At 51.8% G+C, this 25811-nt stretch overlaps 1 protein-coding gene across 1 annotated transcript; it reads right to left on the minus strand.

Annotated features, from left to right (window-relative positions):
- Positions 1 to 823: 823 nt before the first annotated feature.
- On the minus strand, positions 824 to 24288 carry pygo2 (pygopus homolog 2 (Drosophila)). The gene is made up of 3 exons (XM_052045896.1): positions 24146 to 24288; positions 12510 to 12574; positions 824 to 8628 (listed from the first exon to the last, which is right to left on the minus strand). The coding sequence occupies exons 1-3, from the start codon at positions 24198 to 24200 to the stop codon at positions 7519 to 7521; spliced, it is 1230 nt and encodes a 409-aa protein (XP_051901856.1). The 5' UTR covers positions 24201 to 24288; the 3' UTR covers positions 824 to 7518.
- Positions 24289 to 25811: the final 1523 nt, after the last annotated feature.

Genomic DNA, 25811 nt, shown 5'->3' on the forward strand with positions numbered 1-25811 from the left:
ACCAGTTCCCCATCTCCCTCCTCTTTTAAACCTTCCCCCCCCCCCCCCCCCAGTGATCCAGCCTCCATGGTGGAGAATTCCAGGAATTCACCAGCCTCCTTCACCCCGTGGCTGGGCTTGGTGTATTGTGTGCACTGCTGGGTCATCCCATTGCAGGATGGACGTGGAGGCTTTGGAGAGGTTCACCAGGCTGTTGCCTCGATGTGCTATAAAGGAGAGGTCGGACAAACTTGGGTTGTCTTCTCTGGAGCGGAGGTTGAGGGGAGACCTGAGAGAGGTTTATAAAACTGTGATAGAGAGTCAGAATCTTTTGTTCCACACCTCTTTCCCCCACCCCCTCCCCCCCTGTCAAATACTAGAGGGCAGAGCTTTAAGGTGAGAGGGGGGAAAGTTTCAAAAGAGGGATGTGCAGGGCAATTTTTTTTTAAATGCATAGAGTGGTGGGTGCCCAGAACAGGCTGCCAGGGGTGGATCGTGGCATTCAAAAGGCTCTTAGATAGGCGTGTGAATATGCAGGCATTGCAGGGATATGGACCATGTGCAGGCAGAAGGGATTTAGCTTAATTTGGCATCGTGTTCAGCACAGACATGGTGGGCCGAAGGGCTTGTTCCTGTGCCGGACTGTTCTGTGTTCTGCAAGAAATCCCCACACATTTAAATGACCAGCCCCTGATCTTGTAACGATGTCCCTCCATTCGAGACTCTCCCATGGCATGCAACTACCAAGCAGAGTTCCCAGTGGCAACGTCGCTGGAGCACTGAATTCTGCAGTTAGGAAATGAGACATGCATCAACAAATGAAGAGCAAACACGTGGCCTCGTGTACCTGACGGTAGTTTTTATTTAAAATCCTGAAAAAAATTGACAAAATGCTAAAAATGCAATGTTCTGTACAGACTTCTGCAATACATAGTCATTTGTAATACCAAGTTAACAAATGTTTACACTCTACATCCCACCATCCACTGCCTAAAATTTACACTGAATAGTCATGTGCCAAGCATTGACCTTTTAAAGTAACTGCAAGAGAGAAGGGGGGGAGTGGGGGGGGTGTACACAGAGAATCTGCAGTCTTTACCCAAGCCATGTCTGTGTCAGTACTTAGATTGTAATTCCTTTGCCTATTGGTTGGTTGATGTTCACAGAACAGTGTTAACTGTTCTACTATTGTCAGGGAATTAGATCTCCGTGTCGCTCTCAAAGCTCCAGTTTTACACTGGCATTTGGTTTGGATCAGTTGGACAAACGTTAAGAGCTTCTTCATGTTATCTACACAGGATTATGTCAAACTGACCTTGTCTCGGGCACTCTGATTCTGAGCTACTTATGTGGCAGGAATCAAATGATGGTTTCAAAACCGGGGGGAAATGAAGGGTATAAAACAAGTAACAGGCACCCACCAGCAGGCAAATCTCATTTTGTCTTGTCCCTGATCTTTCAAAATGCACTTGGAACGTGCTGCCTGTAAGGTAAATGGAGACAGATTCAACGGAATCTCGGACTGGGGACTGGTTGTCGGGGTGGGGAGGTGGAAGTCAGATAACTTGCCTTCCGACCCTCGGGATATTTTATAGACCAGAAACCGCTTGGGAAAACTGAACTCCAACTTCACAAGGCGTGGGAAGTTAAGAGAAAACTGAAGCGGGTAGCAATCTCTCTGGGGTCTTAAACTTCCCAACCAAACACAGGGCACTGTGCCAACCTTCTGTCCCAGGGTGGCTCCATCACTGGATTTATAAGACCAACTCCTGGTGTGGCAGGACAGTCTGGAGTCTAGAGGTATAAAGAGCTGGTGGGTGGCTGTGGTCTGTGGTCCTTCAGTGAAAACCTGAAGATCAGATGTAACCCTGATTCAACACCAATATGTGGTTGAAACAAGACTGTCCTCAGATGGCCCAAACCCCCGTGGCATCAAGTTCAACAGCGCCTTCTCATGAAACACTTAGCAATAGGGAAACAAGCCCCGAGCAATCCCCGATTCCCCGCACAAGGATGTCTCAGGAGCAGGGATAACGCAACCCATCCCCTGTCTGGCGAGAAGGGTCTCTGTTATCCAGAACGTCAAAGGTTTTGCTCTGGGGTAAAGTCACCTCCCTGCAATTCTTGTAGCATCTGCTTTGACCAACTCCTTACACTGCCAGCTGCACTTAACCCTTCACTAACTACATCTCAGTGCTCCTGAATCCCAGAAGCAGGCAATACCTGGTTGTGGGGATGGGCAACTTTGTACTGATCTCCCCAATTTGCAACACCCAATGTTTTAAATTAAAAGGCTCTTCCCTACACCTGTGACTGCAGATTAATGTTGTCAAACCTTTAAGCTACAAAACTCTTCATATAGGTTCATTACTGTATATTTCCCTTAAAAATGGCACAAATTGCATCTTAAATAGTGTTGGGAATCTTCAGTTTCTTAGTTACTGCAACGTCTCCTTGGAATGGAGAGCGAAACTAGTTTCTGATCCAGTTAACACGTACACTGCAGACAAGCAACACCTCCACCGATGAACAATTACTTCCCAACCCCAGAAGTTCAGATTGGAAACCTAGAAATGAGCAGCATATATAGTTCCCTCTCACCCATCCCAGTCTTCACTGTGGACAGAGCTAATGCATCTTTCAGCACAGTCCTGTTGGGAGTCACTACAATGCTAAATCCATTCATGATCAAACTCCCTTCTGTGACTTCCCCCAGCCACATGGGACCTCGTTGTCCTCCAATTGCGGGACCCCACTGGCATCACCAGACACTGACTAGTCCATAAACTTGGGAACCTCCCCCCCCCCCCCGCCCCTGATAAACCTCTTTTCTACTGTCCAACACCCTTTGTGAAACCAGGCCTCTGAATGACCAACCAATTACTTCAGTGTCCCTTATCCATTCTAATAACCATTCTGGAAAGCACCAGGAGATAGTCATCGACATAAAAAGCAGTAAATAAATGCCAAGTGTGGTACCAGGTGCTCTCTTGCACAATTAAACAAGGAAAGTGAAGGTCATTCACACGGGAATATTCATCTAATGCCAAACTCATTCTGCTCAGATTGTAGATCAATAGGAAACCATAGAGCACGGAGTTGTTTGTTGGGATGGGGGAGCTTTAACCCAGAGGGTAAGTGAAACGTAGATAGTGCTGCTGTAGCACTGGAGGTGGGAGTGTAGAATTACAACTGGACAACTCCGTTACAAACACGCACAAAGCAATTTATCTTTAAAGTTGTCAAAACACACGTTTGACAGAGATGACATGCGCGCAAGGTCAGTTTTAGAAGTATTCTGAATTGGCACTTAAACATCACACAATAAAATAACTGGTTGCTCCCACTGGTATCGAGTGGGCTTTCACTGCAGCCCCAGCTCACTCTCTCCAGGCACCACCCATGTTTTAACCCAACTGGGGTGATCATTTCCCAAAGTGTTTAGTGGACAAAAATTCAACAAAATCAAGAAATTCTAGAGGCAGAAAGTCCACGGGAAACTCATGATCCAAATTGTAGTTTATAAGTACGAACAAAGGATCTGTTAAAAGATACATGCCCTTCCTTACAGTACCGACTCAACCCGCTTCGAGAATAGAGTGTACAAATAATGGTCCTACACGCCATAAGCGGAGTCAGAACATATTATAACACCTCTTCAGTACAACTGTTCTGTTGGCATCCTTTCACAAGTTGGGGAACCAGAATTAGCCTTTGCACCAGGATCTCTCTCTCTCTCTCTCTCTCTCTCTCCACAAACACTCTGCAACGTGCAGCGCCAGTAACACTAAAATGAATCTCAGTCTTTCCACTAAAATGGGATTTTTCCAATGGGGTAGGGGGGGGGGTTGCAGGAGATCAGATAACTGCTCAAACTGCAAGTCCAGCCCGATACCTTCTGCTTGGCACAGCTGGATGTTACCCCAGGTCATGCAGAGGGAGAGGAGGAAGACAGACAGAACAATGGAGTGTGCCTTGATCACACTGTCAAGAGAAACTAATGCAATGGGTACAAGCGTGTGCAGTCACCTTGCAATACTTACGCAGCAAGGAGGTACCAGTTCAATACCAGTCCACAGAAAAGTCGTTAGTGCAGCAGTACTCAGGAAGCAGAGGGTGAAGGAATGCTGTTAATCTAACAGCCCTTCAGTTGGCTTCCCTTAAAAGCGAGGATATTGCTGCCTAACTAGAAACACAGGTTTTCTTCACCCCCCCAACGAGACAAGATTCTTTTTGCATTCTCACAGTTCACACAGAAAAACAAAGGGTTTGGTATCGTTCAGGACCTACCCATTCAGTACCTGCTAGGCTTACTGCACAACTTGTGAGAGGTTCCAGCATCGGGGGGGAGAACTCAGTGACAGGATCATTTCAGTCGCACTCCTACGACCCCACGTTCCCAAGTGACCAGAGGACTGGAGTTGTGTTGGAACTCTTTCCAAACTAGTACCACCCAGAATTGTCAGCGTGTCCGATGCCATCACCGGCACATCCCCAGGAGCCACTTCTGTCACTGAACTGTGATTTAATTTTCCATTTATCACAGCGACAGGGCAGATTAAAAGATTAGCTGTCACTGGATATTCGCACTGCTTCTGTTGGGAAGTGCACAGCTCACAGCTGGTGAACCAGTCACACGAATGAGTGCCAAAGTTTAAGCCCTATTTAGTAACAAGTCGCTGGCTTATTTCACATGGGAACAGAGACACATTAGGAAAAGCCAGACCATTCCAGCAAGATCCTTGATCCCTCCAGCTGGTGTCCAACACCATTACCCAGGGTCAACAGTTTTAGCTGCTTCAAATACTTTCTCTCCCACAGATGCACCCCTAGGGGTGAAAGGTTAATGTTTGTTCATAACCTCACGGACACAGCACTTAATTGGCTGCCTCCAACAGCTGCCTACTCCCCCCTCCCCCCCCAGCACCCCAACAACTGCCCCAGACCGAAGATGGAACCTTCCTCGGCTGTCTCGTTCCTTGCTACTTTCTTCCATCGAGTTTTACAGAGCAGGGGGGGTTGGAAAGGTTGTGGTCAGTATCTTTGCCTCTGATGGGTAACCGTCAGCTCAAGACACCAGTAGTCCCTGGAAATTGTCAACCAGTAGTTGTGTATGTACATTCCAGCTGGGGGTAGAGGGAAAAAGCAGAAAGATAGTGCAACACACAAACAGGTACAGGGAAAGTACTCAAAACTGTAATATTCTGCTCGGTCAATGGAGCTTAGACCCAAGGAGCCTTTCTGAGCTGAATATGGGGCCCCACACGTTGCTGAAGAAACATCACCTTGCCCAACTAACCGTAAACACAGGACCAAAACCAAGTACTGACAGTCAACTTTCCATAAACCGCTGGAGGGAAGAAATAAGGATTGCAATAGCACAACTGATACATATCCAGTACATTAATCATATGATAAAATACACACTATATTATACACGTTGTTTGCCTAAGGAGGATCAGAATTAAGTGCCACCGAAATGAATTCTGTACCAAAAAATACTTTTATAAAAAAGACAGCAGTGTGCATTAAAAATCAATCAATGCATTTTCCCCCCAGTCACAATGAGGTAGTCTTGAGAGAAGCCAATGCCAGGTTCACCACCGTCACAAACAAAAAATATAGCACAACTGAATTCAAAGGCCAGTTCATCACACAAAGCCACCACACCTCGATGGCAGGTTAAAGCAGGATTATATCCCAGCATAACTAACCCACTCAAGACTGCAGGGAAATGTTGGTGATAGTAAAGAGTGCAAACACATGAAACTGGTTTAAATGCAGAACCTTTGGTTTCTGGATTAATTTGAAGCCATCCCCTATTTATAAAAATAACTGCATCATTTCTCAGTTACGGCTGCAGATCGCCACCCTGTGCTTCCCCCGCTCTCACAGAACTTGCAAATGCTGCCCTGACATCCTTGTGCCCTGCAACTGCAGGCAGCTCCCCCGGGCCTTACACAGAAGTCACACAGGCTGCAGTTGTGCAAGCAGGGGGCAGTCAGGGAACCAGAATGACCATCGGTGCTGGGATGCACCAGAAACCCCCCCACAATTGCTCCCAACACACTGCCCATTTCCGATTATGGAAAACTGCAGGCAGTACAATGTAACAGCCCTCCCCAGCACCCAAAGGCCCCGTTTTAGGGAGCTATACTTCTAGTACCGTGGTCATTTGCCTGTAATCTCACCCCAGGCTCAGTTTCACTATAGGTTCAAATGGCAGTTTGCTCCCTTGCTAACAGGAGGGATCACACGGTTTCAACACAAGTGAACCCCCCGATCCCAACCTGTTGAGTCCCTGGCACCTTTCACGGGGTGGAGGACAGTAAGAGTTGCAGGATTCTCCCCGCCGGCCACAGTGATATCGGCAGCCCCGGAGTGACAAACACTGTCAGGTACAGGGTGTGAGCCAGTGCCTGCAGTGCTGGTGTTCTTCAACCTCCCCCACCCCTCCCCCTCCCCAAAGTAAAGCACTGCCTGGGGAAGGAGGGACAAAGAGAAGATTGTGTGAAAGTAACATTTCTCCTCAGAGGGAGGGCAAGCACCACCCACCCAAGGTCAGGTAGTCCACATCTTACAGAATTCAAAAATAAAAACTTTTAAACAGAGCTGCTCAGAATACAGGTTCCCGTGAAGTCATTTACATTCCCGTAAGACTGAACGCAGGTCAAGGACTCTTGTGAGCCAGAGAGCGAGAGAGGCAGGAAAGGAAGAGTCTCCCAGTGGCTGCTGCATACCCCAAAGATTCTGTAATGTCACCGTGATCTGTCACCCAGGGAGAACGAACTCTGCGTTGGGGGGTGGGGTGGAATTCAGAGTTAAATGATGCCTGCAATCTAACCTGGACATTGTCTGAACCATTTATAAGTGGTCTTTGGGGGAGGGGGCTCATAGCAACACCAGAATCCAAATGGGCCCAGCACAGTGAGAGGTTCATGTAGGTGCTTGCCTACCTTGTTCACTTGTAACATTTCATATCACAGCACATTAATTAATACACGGTGTTCAACTTGCAAACACGCATCTTTCAATTGGCATCCACCCCCCACTGTCCATCGTGTCACACTTTATTCAAACGGATATTTGTGGACCTACTTCCACCCTCCCCTGCCAAACCCAAGGCATCGCACCCCACAAGACTGTGCTCACACCGTTCTGCTCTCACTTGAGTACTCTCACCCTTTGGGAAGCCAGCTTGCTGTGCGCGAGGGAGGGCGGGGGGAGAGACTCCTTCCACATGCCCCCGAGAACAAAACAAAAAGACCGTTTTTCTCTCCCCCCCACACCCTCCCCACCCCGCCCCCCACACAAAATCCCTAACCGGACACACAGAACGATGGACACTCCCCAGAGTTTTTTTTAAGTTTGCTACCCTAAAGTAGGGGGCCCATTCCCACTGGGAGCAGAGCGTACTTGCTTTCCTCTGTTGTGACAAAAAGGCAAGTGCACCGGAACCTGATCGAGATCCCCTTCCTTCCCCAGACGGGGCCGAGAGTCGGCAACCGAAGGCAGGCTCCCCTTCGCTGGCGGACGCTCTCAGCCATCGCTCACGACTGGCTGACCCAGGTTCTCCCGCAGGTACACCGACTGGATCTCCTTGCTCTTCAGGCAGAAGTCGCAAGCCCACACCGCCGAGGTCTCTGTGGTGAGCAGGCCGTAGGCCGTCTCCGTCATGCCGGTGCACTCCCGGTGGAACCACTTCTGGCAGGAGGCCTCGCACAGGATGGCGTCCTGGTCGTCATTCACCTCGTTCAGGCAGAAGCCGCAGGGGTACACTGGATCGGAGGATGGTCGGTGGCCCGATGGGTTCTTGCTGGCGGCCACCGGGAAGTTATTGCCGTCCGGTGCGCTGCTGTTCTGGCTGCCGGCATTTTGGTTAAAGCCCGCCTGGTTGCCGTTGATAGCAGCCGGGGAGCCGGAGTGCTCGCTCCCTTGGTTGAAGGTGTTGCCGGGACGGCTGAAAGTCTTGGCGGCCTCCTCCGACGGAGGGAAGCTCCGGTCTGGACTGGGGAAAGAGCTGGGGTTCGGTGGGAGGCTTGGCTGACTGGTGCCTTTGGCGAAGCTTTGGTTGGGCCGGGGCGCCGGATTCGGGTTGAAGGGGCTGGGCATCTGGACGAACTTCTGCCCCATGGGGGGCCCGGCCGCTGGGTTCAGTGCCGGGCCGGCGCCTGGGACCACGTCTCCCCTCGGAGGCTGGCCCATGCCCGGGGGCATCATGGAGTTGAAGTTGGCAGCTGGACCAATGCTGGGGGGTCCCGGGTGAAGGGGCTGGCCAGGAGGCGGGCTGAAAGTCTGGTTGATTCCCTGGTTGAAGGGCGGGCTCCCGAAGTTCACGCCGCCTGGCTGGCTGAAGTTCGGGTTCTGCGGCATGCCGAAACCCCCGCCCAGCTGATTCGGAGCGAAGTGGTGGGGCGGCTGGCGCCTCATGGCCTGAGGTCCGGGGCTGAAGGCCGGATGCAGGTGGGGCGGGATGGAGGACTGTGGCCGGAACCCCCCGTAGGCGCCCGGGCTGCCGAAGAATGGGCCAGACGGGGCCGCCCCTTTCGGGGGGGTGAAGTCGTCGTCGAAAGGGTTGGAGGCCACGAGGTGGTCGACCATCGGGGTGGGCGGAGGAGCAAACTCGGAGAGGTGCGAGAACTGAGCTGCCTGCGGGGCAGAGAGACAGCGGGTTAGACAGCAGGAACCACAAGTCCCCGTCGCTGCACGGAAGCCGATTGTCGATGAGGTTAAAGTCAAAACGACAACATTGGGTCAGAGAACTATAGAACAGTACAGCACAATACAGGCCCTTTAGCCCACAATGTTGTGCTGACCTTTAAACCTCGCCTAAGACTATCTAACCCCTTCCTCCCACATATCCCCCTATTTTAAATTCCTCCATTTGCTTATCCAGCAATGCCTTGAATTTGACCAATGTACCTGCCTCCACCACCACCCCAGGCAGCACATTCCATGCCCCAACCACTCTCTGGGTAAAAGCCTTCCTCTGATATCTCCCTTGTTGGGACAAAGGGCCCTGTTTCCATGCTGTTTTACTCTGTGACTCCACGTTTGAGTGAGTTTGGCGTGCAGGCAGAAGCGGGCCAATCAGGAAGATTGCAGAAAATTTACGGTGCAGTGGGAGGCCATTCAACCCCTCGTGGCTGTGCTGGTTGTAAATGCCACCTCTCAGCAGATCATGTGGAGCCCTGCAGCTCATAGCTCCAAGCACACACTTGGCCAATTTTTTTTAAAAAAATGTAATGGGTTTCTACCTCTCCCACTCTCCAAGGCACCATTTCCCGTGCAAACCTTGTTCCTCCTCTCCAGTCAGTTTATAACCTCCTTAGTCAAGGAAAACAGCTCCCTCTTGACTTACTCCAACCCCTTTAATTATACCTCAGCCTCCTGTAATTCAGAGCAAAGCCTCGCTGATCCCACATTTCTTCAATGCCACTGCTCAGTGGGCCCAAGGGCAGTGTCCATGACTCAATGACCTGTCCATCATCATCACTGGCTCCCTACCACCAAGCCAACTTTGGATTCGATTTGCCCCTCTCCCTTGGATCCCACGTTGCTTTACCCGTCTTCCCCAGCCCACAATAAACGGCATTGTCAACAGCTCGGCTCAAACCTGTGAAGACTGCAGCAAGCACATAGTCCTCACTGACACCCCCCCTCCCTTGACAGATCAGTCAGACACGACCTCCCCTCACCAAGATCAGGCTGAATGCCCTTCAACCGTCTTTCTAGATGTTACGCTGCACTTCCGAATTGATCCAATAATTTGCCTGCTGCCAAGATTCAAGTAATTGGCCTGTAATTATTCAGCTCACCCCTTCCGCTCCTTTTAAATAACATTACAACAGCATTTCTCCAATTCTCCAGCACCACTCTTACAGACAGGACGTTTGGAAAAAAAAAATCTCTCTGCAATTTCTTCTCAGGTTTATTTTTAAAGCAACTTGGCTTATAGATTCCAGCATCTGCAGTCCCGCTCCCCCTCTGGCTTACATTTCACCTGGGTCTGGCAATCTATCCACCTTCAAAGGAAATAAACCCTTAATACTTCCTCATCTATCATGCTTACTCTGTTCAATAATCTCACATACTTCCTCCAGAACCACAGCCTCAGCATTGCCCTCCCCTACGGCAAAGACAACGACAAAGTATTCATTCAGAACCCTCCCCACATCACTACTACTGTCTACAGGTCACCTCTTTGGCCACAACAGGGTTTCCTCCTCTTGCCCTTTGCGTACACAGAAAACACCCTCGGATTCATTGATCTTAATGTTCCCAGTATCGTTCATGCTCTCGCTCTGCTTTCCCAATTACTCTTAATTTCACTTCTACATTCTCTATGTTCTTCTAGGCCTTGTGCTATATTAAGGTCTCGGTACCTGAGACAAGTTTGCCTTTAACCTACCTTCTGTGGACCTCGCCATCTGGGAATGCACTGCGTGAATGGGCGGTGGAGGGAGATGCAATAGGAATTTTCAAAGGGCCACTGGCGTCACAGGGAGACAGGGTCGTAAAGGCGGCTTTGGCATCCTGGCATTCATAAATCAAGGGATTGAGTATAGGAGTTGGGATGTTATGGTGAGGTTGTATAAGACATTGGTGAGGCCAAATTTGGAATATTGTGTGCAGTTCTGGTCACCTAATGATGGGAAGGATATCAGTAAGATTGAAAGAGTGCAGAGATTTACTAGAATGTTGCCGGGTCTTCAGGAGTTGAGTTACAGGGCAAGATTGAACAGGTTAGGACTTTATTCCCTGGAGCGCACAATGAGGGGAGATTTGATGGGAGGTTTACAAAATTATGAGGGGTATAGACAGAGTTAATGTGAGTAGGCTCTTTCCACCTAGATTAGGAGAGATAAGTACGAGAGGACATGGCTTTAGGGTGAAAGGGGAAGGGTTTAGGGGGAACTTCTTCACTCAGTGGTGGAAGTGTGGAACGAGCTGCCATCTGACGTGGTAAATGTGGGCTCACTCTTAAGTTTTAAGAATAAATTGGATAGATACATGGATGGGAGCAGTCTGGAGGGTTATGGACTGGGTGCAGGTCAATGGGACTAGCTGAATAAAGTTCCGGCACAGACTAGAAGGGCTGAATGGCCTGTTTTCTGTGCTGTAGTGTTCTATGGTTCTATGGATAAATAGTGGAATGGGAAAAATCTGCAGGATTGTGGGAAGATGAGGGGAGGGAACTCGCACAATGGCAAAATGGGCACCTCCCATGATAGTTCATGGTTCCAACTTTCAACTCTTGGAAGACTATTTGAACAGTGATCACAAATCTAAATATAGACTGCGGTCATTGCATGAATCACCAGAATTCCTTCAAGCTGGAACCTGATCTACTGAATTTTTAAGTCATGACTTTTTTTTAAATGTATGTACATTATGCAAACTTCAACTAACCTCTCCCTGCTGCAAGTACAAGAGATTTCTTCATGAGCAAAACTAAAATATTAAAAAGAGCAACTTTCAAGGATGTAGTTCCTGAGTTACAAACACAAGAACAGGGAAAGTGAGATGATGGTTGAGTGTGGGGGCACCTTTGCTGCAAGTGGGAGATACCAGTCAATTAGTGATGCTGTCACGGTATTTCACTGAAAAGGCATGTACTGTTCCTCCTGGGCTCTCAATGCAAGTGCCAAATGAGCAGGCTCTATAAATACATACTGGATACACATCAATGACACAAGCACAACACATCCTCTCAACGGTATCAGAATTTATGTAATTACAGCCTTGGAAACATCTTGGGACGTCTCACCCCTTTGAAGGCTTCACACAAAATGTAATTTGCTCTCGTCAGCCAAACTCAGGGCCCGAGGCAGGAAATCAAGTGATAGGCAGAGGTAGAACCGGGTTGGATTTATTGCCAGGTGCTCCGCTTCGAGGATGATATCAGAGGTGGCAACCCTCAGGAAAGATTGAACACGTCAGCTGGAAAAGCTAGTGTTAAAGTGGGGTGAGCCGACAGGACGGAGGTCTTTAAATTTTGATTGAATTCGATTGCAGAGATGCAGAGAGAACGTCTCCATTTGCGCCAGGATCTAGAAATGTGTGGCCAGGAGTAAAACACCAAACAGCAGAGAATTCAAGAGAATGTGAAACTCAGACCCACTGGGATGGGATGAGACGAAAATAGGAGTTGGTGGTGGATGGGGTGGGGAAAAGAAGCCACATGGATTGCAACAACTGACATTAACTGGTTTGGTTGAACAGTCAGTTCCTGGGCTGTACATTGTATATAAGTTTGGTCTAGAGAAGTGGATCAGTAGCTGAGAACAGAGAATTTAAAAGACATTTGGACAAGTACATGGACAGGAAATGTTTAGCGGGATACAGGCCAAACACAGGCAAATGGGACTAGCTTAGGTGGGCTCCTTGGTTGCCATGGATGAGTTGGGCTGAAGGGCCTGTTTCCGTGCTGTATTACTCTACAAACCAAGGACATATGCGAGGAAGGGAGCTGGACAGAGATACACCACGAGGTGCAGATAGACAGATGTAAAACAATGACACAGTACCTGTGCACTGGACTTTCGCTTCTTCTTCTCCGGACTCTTCAGTTGTGTCCCACCACCATTAGCACCTACCCAAGGCAAACAGAGAACAGCAATTTCAACAGCAACTCCATCTCATGGTACAACATTCACCTAACGCTTGCTACATAACCATCTAAACCCCGATTAAACCGATTCCACAAGTGGAGGCTCCTGGTGTGCATTGAGAACAGTAATTCAGGCCAAACTTTCACCACTCTAGGATGTTGGTTCACAATGACTCAAAGAAATCCTTCTTTGAGGACCATTTGTCTGTGCATCAGTAAGAGCCTGGTATTGCCCATCACATACACCCTTCCCAGCCCTGCTGCTGTTTATGCTGTCCAAGTCAATTGCCAGTTGAATCCCAAGGGAACCCAAGTTCCAAGTCCGATTGGTATAGTTAGCGGTTTATTATTGCCACATGTACCAAGAAAGTGAAAAGCTTTTGTTTGCATGCCAACCAGAGATATCATTCCATACACAAGTACATTGAGGTAGTAAAAAGGAAAACAGAATGCAGAATAGAGTGTTACAGTTACAGAGGAAGTGCAGTGCAGGCAGACAAATAAAGTGTAAAGGCCATGACGAGGTAGGTCATCTCTTAGCGTATGAAAGATCAGTTCCAGAGTGTGATAACAGCAGGACAGAGGCTGTCCTTGAGCTTGATGGTACATGCTCTCAAGCTTTTGTAAAACGTGCCCAATGGGAGAGGGGAGAAGAGAGAATGACAATCGTCATCCAGGTAAATCTGCACTTTATCCTTCCCAGTACAATGCCCAGAACTAACCCTGAGAAATCCAGTGGTGGCCAAACTCTTATAGCCCTACCCGTGCTTTAACTCCCTGGATAGAGGGCAGCTTCCCATTAGTTTTGCCAAGTGTCAGAACAACTGGACCACAACATCGGACCCCCACAGCTTCTCATTTTGTGCGATTTAGAAAGTATCTTCGTCTAGAGCATTTTAGGGCCAAGGTGGATGAAATTCCTCGCAGGGCTTAGCAACTTTAACGATTTGTGTATCCGCATCCATATATCTCTATACACTTCCCCACTCAAAGTGGAAAGGATACAAAAAAAAGATTCGCAAGGATGTTACCAGGACTGGAGGGTTTCAGGTTATAAGGAGACTAGGTAAGCTAGGACTTCCCCTAGAGCATGGGAGGCTGAGGAGTGACCTTATATAGCTTTATAAAACCACGAGGGGCATAGAAAAGGTGAATAGCACAGCTTTCTCTCCCTCCACACACCCCCCCCACCCCCCACCAGGGAGGGAAGTCTAAAATCAGAGACTAGGTTTAAGGTCACAGGGAAAAGATTTCCAAGGGACCTGAGGGGCAACCTTTTGCACACAGGTGGTGGTACATATCTGGAATGAGATACCAGGTATGTACATACCAAGAGATCATTGTCTCGGAATGCTAGGAAAATCTACGACACAGAAATTGACCATTCAGCACATCTGATGTGTTCCTTGCCAGCGAGGTATCCTGTCTAATTCCACCTGGGTCTGTAGCCATTCAGGTCACTGGTCCCAGTACACATCCCTGCATTGTTTTCAGCCACTTTATCAACACATCCTGCTACCTTTAACAATATATGTACCTACATTTTAAGCTACATTTATTCCCTCCCTCCTCCACAACCCCCACCACTTTGTCTTCCCTCACTCCTGTGGCCCCTTCACCCCTCCCCCTATGACCTGCTCATCTATTCCCCACCTCCTTCCCTTTATTCCATGGTCCACTGTTCTCACCTACCAGATTCCTCCTCCTCCAGCCCTTTGCCTCTTCTACCTATCACCTCTCAGCTTCTTACATCTCCCCCCCCCCTCACCTATCACCTACCAGCCTGCACTCCTCCCCCTGCCCCCACCTTCTTATTCTGGCTTCTGCCCTCTTCCTTTCCAGACCCAGTTTATTTCCCTCCATAGATGCTACCTGACCTGATGAGTTCCTCCAGCACTTTGTGCGTGCTGCTCCAGATTCCAGCATGTGCAGAATCTTGTGTCTCTACATTTTAATGTCCCTGTTCTGTACCACTCAGTATTCCCCCCCTTGATTATAAATCCCCCTGCCCTGCACCTCCCAATGGTGATTGCTCAAGAATGAAAAACTAAATCACCTCAAAATACCAAAAATTACATTACAGCAAACAATTAAAGACCAAGTTAGTATGACTTTCATTTCCTCAACTCACTGTACCTGCATGCTAGTCCTTTGTGTCGTACACTGCCAACCTCAGATCCCATCCTACTGCAACATTTTACTCACACTCCATTTTAAAAATTTGCTTTTCCATTTTTCCTTCTGAAGTGCTCAGCCCCACATTATAGTCCATCTGCCACCCCTCTTCACCCCCTCCACCGTTCTTTGCAGTTTCAAACACCTGTGTTCTCCTCACGACTCGCCAACCCGTCCATACCTTTACCATCTGTTTTTACCAACCCAGCCATATCAGCAAATTTGGCTGCAATAGCCTCATCAACTTCACCCACATCACTAGATTTTAAAAGTAGAGGCGCCAGCACTGTGGCCCCCAACAGTTACTGATCACCAATCTGAAAATGACCCACTTTAACCCCCCGCCCCCCCCAACTGTTCCCTGTTACTTAGTCGCTCTCCTACCCACAGCAGTCCCCCCCAAACCCCATGTGCTCTTGCCTGTGGCACCTTCTGGAAATCCAAATAAATTCCATCTACTGGAGACACAAAACACTGCAGATGCTGGAATCTGGAGTAGAATTATGAGCTGCTGGAGGAACTCAGCAGGTCAAGCAGCATCAGTAATTACGTCTACCTCTTGATCCATCCTGCTTGTTACAACCCCAGAGAACTTGAGCAAATTTTTAAAATTTCCCTTCCAAAACTGGCATTACATTTGCACTTTTCCAGTGCACTGGGATCTCTCTGGAATTCAAGGAGAATACAGCCACCGTGCTTGCAGGTGCTTCCTTTACGAGCCATCAGGCCGGGGCACTTATCAGCTTTTTGCCCCAGCAGTTTGTCCAGTAGACAGGACCGATCTGACATCTTGTCCGAGCTGCTTCTCCTTTGACTGCGCAGCACTCCCTTGCCGCCGCACTGAGAACGTCAACACGTGCGGCACTCTCCCACACAGAGCTCAGAAGCAGCATTACACACACAAACTATGAGGCCAGACTCCAATTTACCAACAGTCAGTGAGTGCCACCTTGCAGATACTTGAGTGCTACAATCTGACAATGTACCATAGAAGCACAGACTGTACAAGCTTGAATTGTGCCAGCCACAATATTAAGGACATCACCAGTTTTCCCCCCAGTCTTAGCGACAGAATGTACAAAAATAATTCAAATGAACTCAGCCGGTGCATTGTGGCAAACACAAGGACACGAGCATCACTAGTGCTGGCAATTGCTAATACTGAATAACCAACATGAAACACTAACAAGCTGCTAGTGACTTGTTTGTCATTTAAAATTCAAATTGACAGCTCAAAGCAACCAAGTGTTTGATTTGTAAATGAACCGATGACAAGGCTCAAGGCAAAAGGTACTGGAGCAGCACCAGTTAGCGACACTGGATGGGGAGTAAGTCGCTTAGCCCTCTGAGCAGTTTCTGCCAGTTACACAATGCCAACTTTATTCTGCTCCCAGAGTACAAATACAGGTGTAACTAAACAACAGAACACATTTCACAGCAATCACGCGATAAAGAAAGGGGGAAACAAATAGCAAAACTCTGGAGCACTGATTCAAGACATTTTACAGGTCAGTTCAGACATGAATGTTAATCGCTCAACGTTCACTGAAACAGGCATTACCTGTGCTGGAAATATAGTAACTAACTTCTATTGCTCCTATTTTACTGAGAAACAAAAAAGTAATATTCAAATCTTCCATCCCCCTTTTCAATGAAATTGTGGCTGATCTGGAACTTAATGCCATCGACCCATCTGTCCCCATAACCCTTCATAACGAAAAAATGACCAGTGACTACTTTCTCAAGAGGGTTGGCTTGTCACTGAACACTAACAAACTTCTACAGATGTACTGTTGGAAGTGTCCTGACTGGTTGCATCATGGTCTGGTACAGCAATTCGAATGCGCAGGAAGCTGCAGAGAGTCATGGACTCAGCCCAATACATCACGGGCATATCCCTCCCCACCATCAGGAGTAGCTACAGGAGGCTCTACCTCAAGGAGGCAACATCTATCATCAAGGATCCCCACCATCCAGGCTGTGCCATCTTCTCGCAGCTCCCATCGGGCAGGAGGTACAGAAGCCTGAAGTCCCATACCACCAAGGTTCAGGAACAGCTCCTTCCCTTCAACCATTCGGTTCTTGAACCAACCTGCACAACCCGAATCACTGCCTCAGTAATAGAAACACTATGACCACTTTGCATTACAATGGACTGGTTTTTTTTTGTTCTATTTGAGTTCTTTCCTGTAAAAATTGTGTATAAATTTATCTTTTCCTTGGGAATGCTGCTGATATGATGCTCTGTGCCTGTGATGCTGCACCTGTGCACACATGGACTTGTGCATGTGACAAACTCGACTTTGACAACTCAATCAGACATAAAGCACGCAATTTAAGCCTAAATTAATTATCTGTGTAAAAGTTCCAAATTTCTACCACTGCCTGCAATCAGAGTGTTTCTTCACATCAGTCCTGACTGAACTGGTTTTAATTTTCAGACCATGCCCCAGCATAAAACTCCATAATCCAGCAAACAGTTCCTACCTACCCTATTAACTCAACACCTCCAACATTTAGATGAAGTCACTCCAACACAAAACTCAGATTATACATCCTAGTTTTATCATTACTCCTTCCAATTTAACCGTTCAGAAACAAGGTGGCATATCTGTAAGTTTAGCATTCCTGCAAAGGAATACTTAAGGTGGGGTGCCTGGCATTGAATACAATTCGAGTCAGGCCCATGACCTTGCATCAGACTTGCTACAACACTGCTTTATTTCAGATTTCCAGCATCTTCAACACTTTTTTATACCTGTGGTTTGGCCACGCTCTGAACAACCCTTGCTACTCGATTCAAGATATAACAGACAGCTTTCTGTTCATCTTTCTGAATTCTTTGTTTTATACCTAATTAGATTAACACCTTTACATAGCAAAAGAGAACCAAGCCAAGCTATTTTCAGAAACGCAGCTGTTCAGGAGCAGACTACGAGACCAAACAGAGTCAGAGGCTGAGGGAAGATCTGATAGAAGTTTATAAAATTATGAGAGGCATAGATAGGGTAGAGTCTTTTTCCCAGGGTGGAAATGTCAAATAGCTCATTATGACCCTTGCACTTCATTAGTCTGTCTGCACTGCATTGTTTCTGTAACTGCGACACTTTATTCAGCACTGCTATTGCTTTTCCCTTGTACTACCTCGATGTACTGACGTGGTGAAATGATCTGTATGGCTGGCATGCAAAACAAAGTTTTTGGCTGTATCTCGGTACATGTGACAATACTAGTGGGCATAGGTTTGGGGGGGTGGGGTGGGGAGGGAAAGAGGAGTTTAAAGAATTACTAGGCAAATTATGCAGAGAATGGTGGGTACCTGGAACACGCTGCCAGAGGTGGTGGTGGAAGGCAGATACAACAGGAATGTTTCAAAGGCTTTTAGTCAGGCACATGAACAGGCAGGGAACGGAGAGAATATAGACCACGTGCAGGCAGTAGGGTTAGTTTAAGTTGACATTATGGACTGTACTGTTCTCCCCAACAACAAAATTCTACTTCTAAAGTCCTTTCCATTGAAGTATTTGCCAATATTTTACCGATGACTCTCACACCATAACCAGATACACAAAACAAACTGTCCTTAATGAGCTCGAGCCAGTTCGCCAATTACTGCACACTTATGTCAGGCCCCTACCACCCAAGATCACAGAGATCCATTTCATTCCAGGGAAGTGGGGCAAGACAGTGGGTGGAAAACCAACACATCTGAGCTGCTAAGTTCACAGGTGTACTGGTGACACTCGGGATGTGGAGACCAGCAACACCTCCGTCACGATTATCCTTAACACTGGTGCTCCACTAGCCTCAGCCTGATACACTCCTGACTGCGTGGCCAGATTCTGCTCTAACTCCATCTACAAGTTTGCAGATAACACCACTGTAGTGAGCCGTACCTCAATAACAATGAATCAGAGTACAGGAAGGAGATAGAGAGCTTAGTGACATGGTGTCATGACAACCACCTTTCCCTCATTGTCAGCAAAACAGAAGAGCTAGTCATTGACTTCAGGATGGGGGGCGGGGGGGGGGGTTGGGATGCGGGCAGTGGTACACATGCTTCTGAGGTCGAGAGCTTCAAGTTCCTAGGAGTGAACATCAATACCCCGTCCTGGTCAAAGCTCACCAGCGCCCCTACTTCCTCAGGAGGCTAAAGAAATTTGGTGTGTCCCCTTTGATACTCACCAACTTTATTGGTGCACCACAGAAAGCATCCTATCTGGATGCATCATGGCTTGATACAGCAACTGCTCTGCCCAGGACCGCAATGAAATGCAGAGAGCTGTGGACACAGCCCAGAGTGTCACGGAAACCAGCCTCCCCTCCATGGACTCTGTTTACATTTCCTGCTGCCTCTGTAAAGCAGCCAACATAATCAGAGACCCCTCCCACCCCAGACATTCTCTCTCCTCCCCTCTCCCAACAGGCACAAGATACAAAAGCCACCAGGCTCAAGGACAGCTTCGATCCCACTGTTATAAGACTATTGAACGGTTCCCTAGTAGGATAAGATGGACTCTTGACTCATGTTGCACCTGCCCACCTCTCTGGTTCAGACTTCTTCAACCTTCCAGCGGGCACCTGAAGGGAGTGCAAAGGTGCAACGTGGTCTCTGCAGAAACTGCCAAATTGGCAGCATGCGCAAACCAAATCCACTGCTCTCTCAGGCTAGAGGCACTGATCACAGTCAGCCAGCTCAGTTGTCATTCACGTGCCCAATGCTAAATCCCCAAAGCACTGCTCTGACTTGGGAAAAGATTATCAGGAAGATTGGGTGGGGGTGCGAATCAAGACTGTTCCCAAGAGCAACTGTAGAATGCAACATCCCCTTCGACACTCGAGTATCCAACAACCTTTCAAAGTAGAGAAGCAGCACGCAAGGATGATATCAAGACCAGGTGTCGGGAGCACACAGAAGCCTGGCCTGAACAGTGGAGGGAGCGCATCACCTCACAAATACCTGGTTACCAGCCCTGAAAAGTACCTCTCGCCACACCCAATGTGAAAGGCATCGGTGACTCATTGGCCACTGGAGTGGAAGAGAGGATTCATTACAGTGCCCAGTACACATTCCCCATCTCCAACTGTCACCGGTGTGCACACACCTCACACTAGACAGGTCAGTGGATGCCAAACAAAAACTGGCAGTGTTCCACACGGCTCAGTGACATCCCAGCACTCACCACAAAGTGAGAAGCTCTCTACCAAGGTGGTGCACAAATACCCCCAACCTTCCCTACCCAGCACCGCCATCCCTGCTCCTCCATCCCCACTCCCTCTAACACACTCTCACTCGCGCACACTACACCCATTCACCGATCCAACGCACCAAAACCCCGCTGCCAGACTCCTAATGCATTCACCTGCCCCCACACTATCCGTACCCACTCACCTGTCCCCAAACCCACCCTGTTTCCCCCACTCCTCCCCACATACACCCCACCTACTGACCCGCCTTGTCCCCATCACAAACTGACACTACTCCCAATCCTCATCTTCTACCCCTCCACACTCACCTCAACCACTGACCCTAACCTCCCGCCCACCTTCACCCTCACCCCCAGGTGCAGCATCAACCTGACCCCACCACCAACCACTGACCAGACCCTCCGCCATTCATCTTCACCCCCCCACCCCAACCTTACACCCACCCCCAACTGACCTACACACCACACCCCTCCGAGCAGCACCAACTCCCCACCCACACACCCCGACCTAATCATCTGTCCCCACCCACCAACCTTCCCCAAACCTGCCCCCACTGCCCGCCTCTCCCACCACAACCTCCTCTCCCCATGACTAACCCATCCCCTAATTTGCTTCCAACTGCTGACCACCCACAGTGCCTGCCGCAAGCCCACCTGCCCCCCCACCCTTCCCCCACTAGTTCAACACCAATTCCCCACCAAAATGACCCCACTGCAGCCCTCCCCCATTCACCCCCAGACTAGCAGATTATACCCCCACCCCACCAACTGATCCACACACTGTAATCCTCCAATTCATCCCTCCACTCCCACTGACCGTCCCCCCACCCTGCTCCTGCACCAAACCCACCCCCCTCCACCCCAACCTGCCACACAACAAACCCCTCCCCCCCCCCCCCACTGCAGCACCAATTCCACACCCCCATGACGGACCCACCCCCAACTCTCCCCATCTTGTTGGCCCCACCTCCAATCCACTCCCCTACAGCCCCCCAACCTCTACACCCTCCCCTCGTCCACTGACCACCAACACCCCCCAGAACACCAATTCCCCACACCTCTGCCCCCCCACTATTCATTCCTCACCCACCGCCTCGCCACCGAACCTCTACGCAACCCCACCCCCATGACCTGTCCCTCCCCGATCCACCTTCACCCCCGCCCCACCCCCCAACCTGACCCTGGCCCAGCCTGTCCCCATCTCAACCCCTGCCCTCACTGAACCCCTATCCTCTTCCCCTGACCCAGCCCCCTCTTCACCACTTCATCCTCCCCCATCCCAACCCTCACTCCCCCCAGGCCCCCTCCTGTGACCCAATTCCTCCCAATGACCTGCCCCAACCACTAACCCTCCCCCACCCCATCTTATTTACTTGGTCCATCTCCGACACCTCTCTCCCCTTCATTGATCTCCGTCTCCATTTCCAGAGATATTATCCACTGACATCTTTAACAAACCCACTGACTCCCACAGTTACCTTGACTACACCTCTTCCCAGTCTATCACTTGTAAGGATGCTCTTCCCTTCTCTCAGTTCCTCTCCCGCACCTGCTCTCACGAGGGAGCTTTCCATTCCAGGACATCGGAGATATCCTCTTCTTCCAGTAGACGGGGCTTCCCGTCCACCACCATTAACGCAGCCCTCACCCACGTCTCCTCCATTTCCCGTACGTCTTTCCGCAGGGATCGCTCTCTCCGTGGCTCCTTTGTCCCTCCCCACCGATCACCCGCCCGGCACTTATCCGTGCAACTGTGCAAAGTGCTCCACCTCCCTCTACACCACCTCCCTCGCCACCATTCAGGGGCCAAGACAGTCCTTCCAGGTGAGGCACCGCTTCACCTGTGAATCTGAGGGCGTCATTTATTGCATCCGGTGTGGCCTTCTCTACATTGGTGAGACCTGACGCAGATCGGGTGCCTGCTTCATCTAGCGCCTTCGCTGCGTCCTCAACAGCCAGGATCTCCTGGTGGCCAGTCATTCAATTCCACTTCCCACTCCCATACTGACACTCCACTGCCTCTACAACCACGTTGAGGCTGGACACAGGTTGGAGGAACAACACCTCATATTCCGCCTTGGTAGTCTCCAACCTGACTGCATCAACTTTTCTCCGGTAATCCTTCCCCTCTGTTTCTCCCCCATCTCCCCCCCCCCCCCCCCCCGCCATTTGTTTTCCCTCATTCCTGTGGCCCCCCTCTCCCCTTCTCTTTCCCCTCCCCCTGGTTCTTTGCCTCCTTCACTTGATCCTATGGTCTACTGACCCCTCCCATCAGATTCCTCCTTCAGTCCTTTGCCTCTTCTACCTCTCAGCTTCTCACATCACTCCCTTTGGTCCCCCACCCCCACCTGGTCTCACCCGTCACCCACCAGCCTGTGGTCCACCCCCACCCCCTGATTCTGGCTTCTGCCCTCTTCCTTTCCAGTCACGATGAAGGGTCTCGGCCCGAAACGTCGACTGTTTATTTCCCTCCACGGATGCTGCCTGACCTGCCGACTTCCTCCAGCATTTTGCTCCAGATTCCAACATCTGCAGAACCTTGTGCCCCCACCCCATCTCCGCTCCTCCCCTCACTCCGCCCCGCCGTCCCCCAACCCCTCTCCCCTTCACTCCTGACCGCCCCTTCCTCCCCAATCTCCCCTCACTCCCAACCCCTGCCCCCACCTCCTCTCCCTCCCACCCCCCCAACTGCTGACCTACCACTGCCCCTCCCATACTGAACGCCCCCCTTCAGTCCCCAACATATTCCCAACTCAAAGCTCACCCCCCTCACTCCCTGCCTCCCCAGGCAACTGGCACCCTGAGCCTCCCCCTCCCCACACTCACCTCTCCCCCCCAACCCACCAATCCCCCTCCCTCCTCCTCACCCATATCCCCCTCAAACCCCTTTCCCATCCTCTCCCCCCAACTCCCCTTCCCCCGTCCTGCTCACTCCACCCCCACTACCCCCCCGTCATCACTGCCCCTCACCCCACCCGCTTACCCTCACTCCCCTTCAATTACCCACCTCACACTCCCCATCACCCCCACACTCAACCCCCCTCATCACCCTCAAACCCCCTCACTGCCCCTCTTCATCCCCCTCCAGACCCCTCCTCTCCCTCCCCTTCACTCACTCTCCCCACCCACCTTCACACACCCCTCACTCCCCCCACCCCCTTCAAACCCTCACTCCCCCACCCCCTCACTCCCCAACCTACCTAACTACCACCCCTTCACACCACCCTCCTCACCCCCTCCCCCACCCTTACTCCCCTTCACCACTTCCCTCTTCACCCCCATTCCCCCTCCCCTCTCACCCACCACCTGCTCACTCCCCTCCTCCCCACCCCTCCCACCTCCTGACACCTTTCCCCCACCTGACCCCCTCACCCCTCCCCCAACCCCTCACCCTCCACCCCTCTCCCCCCACCTCCTCACTCTCCCCTCCCCCACACCTCCTGACCCCACTCCCCCTCCGGAGCCCCCTCCACCTCACTCCCCTCCCCCCAACCCCTCCCCCTCCTCACTCCCCTCCCCCACAGCCCCTCCCCTCCTCACCCCCTCCTCCTCCTCACCCATCCCTCCTCCCCCCCCTCCCCATCCCTCCTCCCTCCTCCCCCCTCTTTCCCTCCTCCTCCCCTCCCCCTCCTCCTCCCCCCCTCCCTCTCCTCCCCCCTCCCCCCCTCCCCTCCCCCCCTCCTCTCCCTCTCCTCCCCCCTCCCCCCTCCTCTCCCCCCCTCCTCTCCCTCTCCTCCCCCCTCCCCCTCCCCCCCCCCCCTCCCCCCCCCCTCCCTCTCCTCCACCCTCCCCCTCCCCCCCCCTCCCTCTCCTCCCCCTCCCCCTCCCCCCCCTCCCTCTCCTCCCCCCTCCCCCTCCCCCCCCCTCTCCTCCCCCCTCCCCCACTCCCCCCTCCTCTCCCTCTCCTCCTCCCCCTCTCCCTCCCCCTCTCCCCTCTCCCCCTCTCCCCCCTCCCCTCCCCCCTCCCCCCTCCCACTCCCCCCTCCCATTCCACCCCTCCCACTCCCCCCCTCCTCTCCCCCCTCCCACTCCCCCCTCCTCTCCCTCTCTCCTCCCCCCCTCTCCCTCCCTCTCCTCCCCCCCTCTCCCTCCCTCTCCTCCCCCCCTCTCCTCCCCCCCCTCCTCCCCCCCTCTCCTCCCCCCCTCTCCTCCCCTCCTCTCCTCCCCTCACCTGTCTTCCGCTTGTGCACCGGCCCCGCCGGCTCCTTCTCCTGTTCCCCCGCCATGTCGGGCAGCCTCCAGCCGCCCAGCGGGTAGGCCCGGGCCCGGGGCCGAGCTCGGGGCCAGGCCAAGGCGGCTCCTCCTCCTCCTCGCTTGCGGGCCAACTTCACGCCGCGGCGGCCCGGCCGGCCTCCGGTGTCTCGGCTGGTGCTGGTGCGGCGGCGGCCGGCGGCTCCCCCCTCGGCCGCCGACCCATCCCGGCCGCCGGCGGCAGTGGCGGCGGCGGCGGCTGCGCACCCGACGGCCTCCCCCGCTTTCCCGCCCGGCACCGACCGACCAATGGGAGGGGCGGCCGCCCAACCGTCGCGCCTGCTCGCTCTTCCCGCCCGCCCGCGCCGATTCCCACGTCAGCGGCGGCCGGGCTCCATCCCATTCACAGAATCCCGACCCCGGCCAGAAGGCGCCCCCCCCCCCCCTCTCCGCCAATCGTTCGAAGCCGCTGGCCGCCAGTCACGTCCCCAGCTCCCGCCCCCTGCCCTCGCCGCCAATCGCTCGAAGCCGCTGGCCGCCAGTCACGTCACCAGCTCCCGCCCCCTGCCCTCGCCGCCAATCGCTCGAAGCCGTTGGCCGCCAGTCTCGTCACCCTATCCCACCCCCCTCCCTCTCCGCCAATCGCTCGATGCCATTGGCCGCCAGTCTCGACACCATCTCCCGCCCCCTTCCCTCGCCGCCAGTCGCGTAGCCAGCTCCCACCCCCCTCGCTCTCCGCCAATCGCTCGAAGCCGTTGGCCGCCAGTCACGTCACCATCTCCCGCCCCCTCCCTCTCTACCAATCGCTCGAAGCCGCTGGCCGCCAGTCACGTCCCCAGCTCCCGCCCCTCCCTCGCTCCACCTGCATTCCAGCAACGGGGGTGTAACCCCCTCTCCCTTCTACTATCACAGCCCTCCTCCCTCCCTCACCGCTCACCACACCTGCCACTACTCCTTTCCCGTCCATCGCCTCGTTCGCGGTGCGGTTGTTGCTCTCCCCGCTCGTTTCCTCCCTCTTTATCTTTCCATCTCTCCTCCCACCACCCCCCCCCCCTACAATCCCGGCAGCTGAGTGGTAGCTCCCGCGCTGGCGCCCTCGCCGCTGGCACAGTGGGCGCGATTGCGCCTGCGCCGCCGCCGCAGCGCCTGCTGGGAGTTGTAGTCCCACTGCTGGGACTGGGCGCTGGGTGAAGTTGCAGAAGTTGGAACAGTTGGTATCTGCTGCCACCTGCGCCCCGCTGCCCCGTTCCCTGTCATCCTCCCAGCTGCTCCTTCCACAAAAATGCAAATTATGGAAAACTGCAGCTGCTGGGAATCTGAAAACAAAAGGTGCAGGTGACCAGCAGAGAGAAAACGGGGAATGTGTCTCTCCGCAGATGCTGCCCGACCGGCTGGGTGTTTGTCCGATCCACTGCAGCCGTCCAACTGCGACACCGATGCTGGAATCTGGAGCGACGTACGAGGTGCTGGAGGAATTCAGCAAGTCGGGCGGCATCTGCGGGGGCATTGGCTTATTATTGTCACTTGTACCGAGGTCCAGTGAAAAACTTGTCTTGCAGACCGACCGTACAGGTCAATTCATTACACAGTGCAGTTACGTTGAGGTGTATCTGTAGAGTGCACTGAGGTAGTACAGGTAAAACAAT

The sequence above is a fragment of the Pristis pectinata genome, chromosome 40 (assembly GCF_009764475.1).
Source record: "Pristis pectinata isolate sPriPec2 chromosome 40, sPriPec2.1.pri, whole genome shotgun sequence".
Classification (NCBI taxonomy): Eukaryota; Metazoa; Chordata; class Chondrichthyes; order Rhinopristiformes; family Pristidae; genus Pristis; species Pristis pectinata.

Excerpts from the sequence above, each read along its gene's own strand:
- pygo2 (XM_052045896.1), bottom strand. The coding sequence starts at position 24,200 with ATGGCGGGGGAACAGGAGAAGGAGCCGGCGGGGCCGGTGCACAAGCGG. Across the intron at positions 12,575-24,145 it reads GGTGCACAAGCGGAAGACAG|GTGCTAATGGTGGTGGGACA; the intron begins GTGAGGGGAGGA and ends TGCCTTGGGTAG. Across the intron at positions 8,629-12,509 it reads AGCGAAAGTCCAGTGCACAG|GCAGCTCAGTTCTCGCACCT; the intron begins GTACTGTGTCAT and ends TCTGCCCCGCAG.